The following is a 10,398-nucleotide window of genomic DNA, read 5'->3' as shown; positions in this document are numbered from 1 at the left end:
CATACTGGAATCAAATCACTGAAAGCAGACTAAGACCAATCAAAACCAAGAACAAGAGCATTATAGGTTTTGTGTCAAAATGATAGGAAATCATCAAGAGCTACCATGGTGTACTTATTTTCTTCAGTACAATTGTTCATACTATCACATATACTAAAATCAGTTCTCACAAACTTAAGGTGAAATTCTAGGCGTATGTAAGTCTATACATGTACATCTGTCCTTTTTATTACAGGGAAATGAAAACAACAAATAAATAACTATAACTAAGATCCCCAAACAATAACAATGTAGACTTTCAAAACAAGGTGTTAGGAACATAATGAATTTTGTTGTTTTGAAATTATTTTCAAAAGTCTTCCTCAAATTGCCAGACATAGTCATGCAAAATTAATCTAACCCTACAAATGTTAGCTATTTTTTTCCAAGAAATAATAGAATTAGCAGGACAAACATCTTAATAATCTTAAGTGTACATATACAAATTTGTATCTTATGTTACATGCAAGAGTGTACATATATCACTGTGGTATGATGTTTTCAGTTCTTCTGGGAATAAGCCTCGAAGTGTAATAGCTGGGTGAAATGGAAATTCCAGCCCCATATTTCTGAGGAATCTCCATACTGACCTCCACAGGGGTTGCACCAGTCTACACTCCCACCAACAGTGCAGGAGAGTTCCATTTTCCCCACAGCCTTTCCAATATTTGTTATTGTGGTTTTCTTGATCCTGTCCATTCTTTATGGAGTGAGATGGAGTCTCAGAATTGTTTTTATTTCCATTTCTCTAATGACCAATGATGTTGAACATTTTTTTGTTGTATTTACTTGTTATCTGTATTTCTTCATCTGAGATGTATGTATTCATCTGAGATGTCCTTTGGATTTAATCTTTGAATTTTGGGGGCCTGATTTTTAAAAAATTCTTTATCAATTCTAGATCGAAGTCCTTTGCCTGAGGGACAGTTGACTAACACCGTTTTCCCAATTCGTGGATTTTCTTTTCACTCTGACATTTCTTCTGAACATGCAAAACTTTTTAATAAGATGATATCCCAGGTATTGAATCTGGGAAGTATTTCTCATGAAGTTTGATTTTTGTTCATGAATTCTCTACTGACCTCTATGTCTTCAAGTTTCTATCTACTTTATATTCCAGCACATTAAGTGTTTCTGGTTTAATATTTAGATCTTTGGTCCATTTGACTTTAGTGTACTGTAATAAGCAGGGGTCTAGTTTTAGTTTTTGTCATATTGAAAGTCAGTTTTCCCATCACTACTTATTGGACTATCTTTCTTCCAGTGAAAGTGTTCGAACTCTCTGTTAAAGAGAGGGTGACTGAGTGGGTTTCTAGCTGTAGTTATATCCTCTAATATATTCCATTGATCTTCAGGTCTGTTTCTATTCCAGTGCCATGCTGATTTTATCACAGTACATTTGTAGTATAACTTACTTTTCTTTTTCTAGATGATTGAGGGGTATCATCAAGTTGTTTATTTGAGTTCATTCTGTTTTTCTGATGTGGGAGGTCACCACAATGCATTTCCCACTGAGAACTGCTTTCATTACATCCCACAAGTTCTGGGAAGATGTGCTGGTATTTTCATTTAATTGTAGATACTATTTAATTTCTTCTGTGACCCATTGATTGTTCATGAAAATACTATTTAATCTCTATGTGTTTATGGAGCTTTTGCCATTTCTCTATAAAACTGAATGTTTTCTGTTCATTCAGTAGTAGGCATAAAGACTTGTTTTAAGTGGTCTTGTTGAGGTGGAGATGTGTTTACAATTTTGAATGCACAAGACTTGTAGACTTCATCTAGTTTTCTTTTTCCCTTCCCAGTTTCCCTCCTTGATGTTCTGTAGTTCATGGTTAAAGAATTTTGCTCTTCCTTTAGGTAATCTGCAGAGTTGTCTCAAACATTGGAATAATTAAGACCACATAGGAGTATCTCCTAGGAAAAAAGATCCATACAGGTTGTTGGATTTAGATTTATTATACTGTTTTGGTATGCAGGAATCATTATGAAATTTTCTGCTGAGTGTATACCTACACCTAGATACTAATTACAATTATATGAAAAAAGAACAAAGCAGACCACCTATTTAGGTAACAGATGTTAAAATTTTTTTAAAGGATTAGAATATTTAACAGGGCTTAAAATAAATATTTTGGATATATATACACACATGTGCATATATGCACACAACATTGTTTTCAAAAAACATTTAAGTTAGTATTTTTAGGAGTTAGCTCTGTTTAGTATGCTTTTTTTGTTTTTATCAGTACCAGGGATCGAACTCATGACTGCCTGCTTGCAAGGCAGGTGCTTATGCCACTGAGCTAAATCCCCAGCCCCGAGTATGCATTTAAAGTGTGCTGTTTTTTTTAGATATGCATAATGATCACATTCATCTTACTTTTATCAACCCCATCCATTCCCAGCAACATATGTTGTGGGGATGCTTCTGCAATGTACTTTTTGCTTTGTTTTCTACTTTGAATTTAAAAACCGTTCCACTTTATTTCTAACCTTAATTTCATCATTTGTAGATAAGGATTAGTATCATAAGATTCCAAAAGTCAAGTTTAAATGTCAACCACTATATCTCTTATTGACAGATTTGAATCTAACTTGCCTGACCCTTGAAATTATTTCACAGAGGTACAACGTTACCAAGGAAAAGCATGTGATACAATATAATAACTAGCCAGAGGATGTAAACTCCTCATGTCCAGAGGCAAAATCCAGGCTGTGCCACACTCAGGGTCCTGCTCCACCCAGCGGCATGGGTCCTGGAGGTTCTGAATGCCAACCAGCCAAGGAAAAGGCCCTGACACCACACTCCAACAGTGCGTCCTCCCTACATTCACAGAGGAAATGAGCTCTTCCCAGCCCAATGATCTAGTGCAGACCATTAGGGGAATGCCTGGCCAGCTTCATTGGTCACAGATATACCAAGCCCAGCCCAACTCAGAGCTCCAGAGCCACCCATCAGGCAGCAACAATGGGTCATGGACAATTTGAGCTCCACCCGTTAGAGCACAAAGCCTCAACTCCATAGTTCAGCAGTGCTTCCCATGTAACCATGTGATGGTTACTAGAAGTACCACACTCCAGCCAGGCAGGAGCAAAGCCCCAGCAACATATGCCAGGGTTGCACTCTGGTGACTTTCATGCTCCAGAAGCTCTGAACTCCTCGCAGCCAGTGGCAAGGTCCAGGTAATGCTGCACTCAAGGTCCTGCTACACCTAGCTGCCTGGCTCCCAGAGGTGTTGAACTCCATCCAGCCAGGTGTTAGGTCCAGCCAACTTACTGGGGGTGAATGCATCCTAGCCACCTGGGTGCCAGAGGTTCTCAACTCTACTCATCCAGGTTCTATTCCACAGCAACACACTCCTGGAGTCTGTCCTGCTAGCAACAAGAGGATGCAAACTCTGCTCAGCCCACAAACCAAGAGCAAGCGAAGAGAGTACATCAGAGGGACGCCTGGCCAGCCTCACAGGCCACAGAGCACAAGGATATGGTGCCAAGGTTGGGGTGAACCCTGCCTAGCCACAGGGATATCAAAGGATTAAAATTCTGCCAATGCAACACTCCAGTGCAGTCCATCAAGATGGTGTCTGACTAGCCACAGGTCCCAGTAGTAAATGACAGAATGAAAGAGAAGATGCAGTCGCAGTCCTCAGGTGACCAAGAACAAAATCAGAAAACACTGAAATGGAAGACACTGGAAATCGCACGAGTGAGCTTTCTCAAATGATACCAACTGAAGTAAAGAAACAACTCAATGAAACTATAGAGGAAATCAGACCAGAAATAATCTCTCAGACAAAAAAAAAAAAGAAACAAACATTATGAAAGAAATGTGTATCTAAAGAAGATCTAGATAAAAATAGAAAAAACCATAAGAAAATAATGGGAACTTTGAATGAACTATATAAGAAAGAATTAGAATGCATGGAACAGATTCAAAGGATAGCTAGGAAATTAAAAATTCCATCAAAAACTGGCAAAACCATTTGAATGAAGCTGAAGAGATATTCTCAGTCTTTGAAGACAAGATGGAAGTTTATGATCATGAGGGAAAACATCTATTAATAATAACAAGGAACTAGGGAACAATTCACCAGCTCACAATGATGCAAAAAGAAATGATATAATACTGATAGATGTCAATGCAAACGTACAGGTCAGCACAAATGACATAAAAGGACTATTTACAGCAATAATAGTGGAACATTTCCAAACAGAGAAAAGAATCTGATGTCCAGATAAGTGAGGCTTATAAAACCCCAGTTAGCTATACCCAAAATAAATCTTCATGCACACATAAAATAATTAGGATTTCAGAAACCCCAACAGCAGAATATTAAATCTGTCAAAGAAACAGATCACTTATTTAAGAAAAGCTCATCAGAATCAAGGCAAACTTCTTAACACAAATTTTCAATTGTGTTAAAATCGGTGATAGGTCAACACATCAGTGATATCCACCAATGTAAATGGTCTCAGCTCACCAATGAAAAGAAACAGATTGGCAGAGTGGATTAAGGAACAAAATCCAACAATATTCTCATCGTAGTGCAATAAAATTGGAAATTAATGACATAAAACCCCCACAAGAACCCCATAATCATATGGAAACTAAATGATACTCCCCTAAAAAACCAGTGGGCAATAGAAGAAACTAAAAAAGAAATATAAAGATTATCTACAGTCAAATAAAAATGCAAATATAAATTACTGAAACTATGAGACACAATTAAAGCAGTCATCAGAGGGAAATTTATAGCGTTGAACGCACGCATAAGAAAAATGGAAAGAGCGTACACAAACAACTTAATGCTGCACCTCATACTTCTAGAAAAACAAGAGCAATTCAAGCCCAAGCTCAAATCTGGCAGGAAATTATAAAGACCAGAGCAGAAATTAATGCAATTGAAGCTAAGAAAATAATACAAAGACATATTAATGAATCGAAGAGCTAGGTTTTGAAAGAATAAATAAAATTGATAAACCCCTAGACAATCTCATGAAAAAGAAGAAAGAAAAATCTCAAATCCATGCAATGAAATGAAAAGGCTAAAATCACTACAGACCTTGAAGAAATCGAGAAGATCATCAATACGTACATTGAAAAACTTTACTCTCATAGGTTCAATAACATAGAAGAAATGGAAAGATTCCTAGAAACATATGAATTACCAAAGCTGAATCCAGAAGATGTAAAGCTGCCAAATAACCCAACTTAACTTAATGAAATTGAAAATATAATTATAACATTATCAACAAAGAGAAGCCCAGGTCCTGATGGATTCACAACTGAATTCTAACAGACATTTAGAGAACACTTAATTCCAACATTCCTAAAACTCTTCAACGAATTTCAAGTGGAAGGAATTTCCTCTAGGTCATTCCAGGAAGCAAGTATTACCCTAATACCAAAACCAGAGAAAGACCTAACCAAAAAAAAAAAAAAAATAAGATAAGTACAGGCCAATCTCCCAAGTGAACATAAATTCAAAGATCCTCAATAAAACACTTGCAAACAGAGTGCAACAAGTCATCAGGAAGATTATACACCATGGTAAATTTAAACTCATCCCAGGAATGCAGGGATACAAATCAATAATCATAATACATGATGTCAACAAGGGAAAAGACAAGAATCACATGGTCATCTCAATATTTGCAGAAAAAGCTTTCAACAAAATCCAACACTCGTTCATGATAAAAAAAAAAAAACCTACAGAACATCGGAATACATGGTCTCTGCATCAATCTGATAAAAACTATATATGATAAGCCACAGCAAACATCTTACTAAATGGACAAAAATGGAAAACTTTCATTCCAAAATTAGGAAAAAGACAAGGATGTCCGTTATTACCACTCCTATTCAATATAGGGCTGGAAATATTAGGCAGAGCAATTAGATAAGAAAGAGAAATAAAAGGTATAAGGGTAGGAAAGAAAGAAGTTAAATTACTGTTATTTGCAGATGATATAATACTCTACATAGAAGACCCCAAAAATTCCATTGAAAGACTGCTGTATATAATAACCAAATTCAGTAATTTAGCTTGATATAAACTAAACACTCAAAAATGATTGCTTTCCTCTACACAAACAGCAAACTCACTGAGAGAAATAAGAAAGTCAACACCCTTCACAGTAGCACCCCAAAAAATGAAATATTTAGGAATCAATCTAACAAAAGAAATAAAAGATCTATACAGTGAAAAATACGTTACTCTGAAAAGGAAATTGAAGAGGGTTTCAGAAGAAAATGGAAAGATATTCCTTGTTCATGGATTGAAAGAGCAAACGTTGTGAAAATGCCCATCTCTTAAATTGTTATACAGTGTCAATGCAAGTTCAACAAAATAACACTAGTATACATCGCAGATCTAGAGAAATCACTCCTAAACTTAATCTGGAACCAGAAAAGACCTAGAATACAAGGGCAACCTAGGAAACAAAGCTAAGGCAGGAGACATCAGAATCCCTGACTTGAAATTATATTACAAAGCTACTGTGATAAAATCAGCATGGTGCTGGAAAAAAAGACCCAAAGGACAATGGAATAGATTAGAAGATATAGAAACAACTCCTGACATAATAATCCAACTTATCTTTGACAAAGATGCCCAACACATTCACTGGAAGAAAGATAGCCTCTTTAATAAATGGTGCCGGAAAAATTGGCTCTGTTTATGTTGAACATTAAAATTGGGCACATGTCTTTCCATGCACTAAAGTAAATTTGGAATGAATCAATAATCTATTTCTTTCTTTCTTTTTTAAAAATATTAAAATAGAAAACATAAATCTGCTGAAGAATAGAATATATAAAATTCTTGAAAATAGTGGAGAAGGCAAGGGGTTTATGAATAAAACCCTGATCACACTGGAACTATCAAAAAAAATCAACACTGGGTCTTATTTTATTAAAAAGCTTATGCTCAGCAAGAGAAATCAACAGCAGAGTGAAAAGACATCCCACATTGGGGGAAATGTTTTCCAGCTGTTCTTCAGACAAAGAATTATTATCAAGAATGTATAAAGAACTTAAAAAAATCAGACCTCCCAAATTTAAAGACCCAGTCTTAAAATAGGCATCCCAGATGAACATACACTTCTCAGATGAAGAACAAATAAATATATGAAAAACTGTTCACTAGCACTGACTTTTAGAAAGATAAAAACTAAAACAAAACTGAGATTCCATCTCACCCCAGACAAAACATCTCTTATCAAGAATTTAACCAATAACAAATGCTGGAGGGGCTGTGAGAAAAGAGGAATCCTTTACTACAGTTAGAGCAAGTCCAGACTGGTACAACTACTCTGGAAATCAATGTGGAGATTCCTCAAACATGAATATTGGAGGTTCTGTTTGACCCAGCTATTTCACTTCTGGATAATTGCCTGAAGAATTATAAACTTCACACCACAGTGAAGTATGTTCACGCAAGTTTATAGCAGCATAATTTGTAATAGCCAGATCTTGGACACAAAATAAATGCCCATCAACCAAAGAATGCATAAAAAGATGTGGTATTATTATACAATTGAGTACTATTCTGTCATAAAAAGTATAAGCTTCACATCTTTATAGATAAATGAATGCAACTTAGAGACCATACTGAAAGGAGAAATAAATCAGAGGGCATCATATTATCTCCCAGTATGAAAAGCTCAAAGAAATAGCTAGATAGGTAAGTTATACATACAGGATGTTTAAGATAGATATACTACTAATTTCTAAGTCATTAAAAGACAGATTGCTGCTAGCATTCTTTGAAAGTAAGTGCAGTTATCTTGTACTCTAACTAGTTTAAAGACAACAATCCAAACTTTATTAACAACAGTTACCCTCTAATTATCATGTTTAGAAATTTTGTTTTACTTTTTCACTTTAAAATATAAAATCCTCAGTGTCTTATGCTTCAATGCAGTTAGGTACACAAAACTAAATACATCATTTTTTATAATTTTCAAACATGGATTGGTGTCATGTTTGCACAAAAAATACTCTTTATCCATCTCTAAAATTTTTCAACTTCCAAAATGAAACTTTGCATTCATATGAATTCCATCTTCCCCAACTAGCTGTTCTTCTAATATGAAACATAAAAGACTCAAAGTTCTGGAATAAAATAACCAAGAAAAATTAATCTATTTAAATACGAGTTATGGTGTATAATTTCACAAAAAATTTCAAACCTACATTCCAAATGGATCACAAATGTCTTGGGATTATACTTTCCATCTGAGAATCCTCTTCAGGGTGCTACTGATGTCCCTGTTCCTCAGGCTGTAGATGAAGGGATTCAGCATAGGAATAAGCACAGTGTACATCAGTGAGGCAACCATGCCCTTCCTGGGAGAATAGGAAACATCTGAACCAAGGTACGTCCCAATGCTCGTTCCATAAAATAAGCAAACAGCTGAGAGATGAGAACTGCAGGTAGAAAATGCTTTGCACCTCCCCTCAGATGATGGTATTTTTAGAACAGAGGAAACAATTTTATAGTAAGAGAAAAAGATCCCCAAGATGGGAAAAAATCCAAAGATGACACCAGCAATATATGTGACCACTGTGTTCTTTAAAGGATCAGAACATGAAAGGTTGAACAGTTGAGAAGGGGCACAGAAGAAATTAGCAATTTCCATATGCTTGAAGCAGGTAGACAGTAAAACAGTTGAATTATGCATTTGAGAATCCACCAGGCTAAGAAAGACAGACAACAAAAGTAATAAGGCACAGCGGTGTGCGCTCACAGTGATGGCATAATGCAGGGGGTGGCAGATGGCCACAAAGCGGTCATAGGCCATCACAGTCAGGAGCATGTCATCCATGCAGCCAAACAGCATAAACAGAGACATCTGGGTAAGACAGCCCTTGTAGGAGATGACTCTGCTGTGAGTTAGGATGTCCACAAGCATCTTAGGGACTGAGGTTGAGGTGAAGCAGATGTCAACTAACGACAGACTGGAGAGGAAGAAGTACATGGGGGTGTGGAGGTGGGGGTCAGAGCTGACGGCCAGGATGAGGAGCAGGTTCCCGAGCATTGTGACCAAGTACATGGACAGAAACAGGCCAAAGAGTACCAACTGCAGATGTGGGTCATCTGAGAAGCCCATGAGATGGAATTCTGAGACATGTGTTAGATTGTGCATTCTGATAATGCTTTAATGCTATTCAGAAAGAAAATTCATTAGAAAAGTGAAATCACACAAAATTCTGCATATGTTATGTATACAAATATCCCCCATGAAATTATGAATATAAAAGGCTGAAATCTTCAGCAATTGCTTATATTGTGACAACCTTGACTGTCATAACATCTTTCATTACTGGGTGGCTGGTTTTCCACTGTCTTCCATACATACCTACTTTATAGATGCTCTACAGCACAATGTTAGGAGACCAAGAGCAGTAGGCTTCAGAAATCTATGAGACCAGTAATTTATTGAAAAAGGATTGAAAGAATGTTAACTCATCATAACCCATTCTTCTTTAAAAAATGATTCTATTGAAATAAAATAAAATGCATTCAACTGTATGTTACTTTAATCTCAGAAAACACAATGCCCCGTGTCTTCAGTTGTTGGAAATATTACAAACACTAGGACTGCACTGTATGAAAATAAACTACAGTGAATTTGGTCATAGTCAGAATACACTGTATTCAGCTAGTTACCTGACATAAATTTTCATCTTTCTTAGATTTTCTGATTTTTGTGCTTCAGTGAGATAAGTGCTCACTCACTCTTTGTGTATGCATAGTTTATTTAACAGATATCTCTTCTTGTTGTCTCGAACTTTCATCTGTATTAATGAGGTTAAAATAGGTGCACATAATTGTAGGTCATTACCACCTCAGTTACAGCGTTAACTGTTTTCTGCTTCCCAGAGATTAAGCATTAATGATGAAAATCACATTTGATCATTTAGTTTTTACGGGATTTGGCTGTAATACAATGCCAAGAAGATATTTGCTAGTTTCACGTCTCTCTGTTCTGTTTACTGATTCAGTATTTGACAGTGTTGTGGTAATGTGCTCTATTATTTTTTGTTGGCATAAACCCTGCTATGTGCAAAAGGAGACATGAAAAATAAAGAAAACCTGGCTGAGTTCCAGGTTTCTTAATTCTGACTGACAGATTTTCACAGGAATCCTTCCTGATATAACTCTTGCATTTCTCTTCTTTCATATATACGAAAGAATCTTGGATTCACATTTTTGTCAAACCGCACTGTGATTAAATTTGGAAAAACACAAAAGAGAAAAGTACTTGACACAATGTAAGCATATTTGGAGACTCATCTGCACTCATGAAGGCATATAAAATTGGCTAAGCACATCTGTAAATAATTTA

The 10,398-nt window shown here is 36.1% G+C and overlaps 1 protein-coding gene across 1 annotated transcript; it reads right to left on the bottom strand.

Annotated features, from left to right (window-relative positions):
- Positions 1-8,271: 8,271 nt before the first annotated feature.
- On the bottom strand, positions 8,272-9,195 carry LOC100728568 (olfactory receptor 7E178-like). The gene has a single exon (XM_003461712.4). The coding sequence runs from the start codon at positions 9,193-9,195 to the stop codon at positions 8,272-8,274; it is 924 nt and encodes a 307-aa protein (XP_003461760.4).
- Positions 9,196-10,398: the final 1,203 nt, after the last annotated feature.

This window comes from Cavia porcellus, unplaced genomic scaffold (genome assembly GCF_034190915.1).
Source record: "Cavia porcellus strain 051 isolate PalLab524CR breed Dunkin Hartley unplaced genomic scaffold, mCavPor4.1 scaffold_17, whole genome shotgun sequence".
Classification (NCBI taxonomy): Eukaryota; Metazoa; Chordata; class Mammalia; order Rodentia; family Caviidae; genus Cavia; species Cavia porcellus.
The sequence above is the reverse complement of the archived record's forward strand: the minus strand, read 5'-3'. Positions and strand labels throughout refer to the sequence as shown.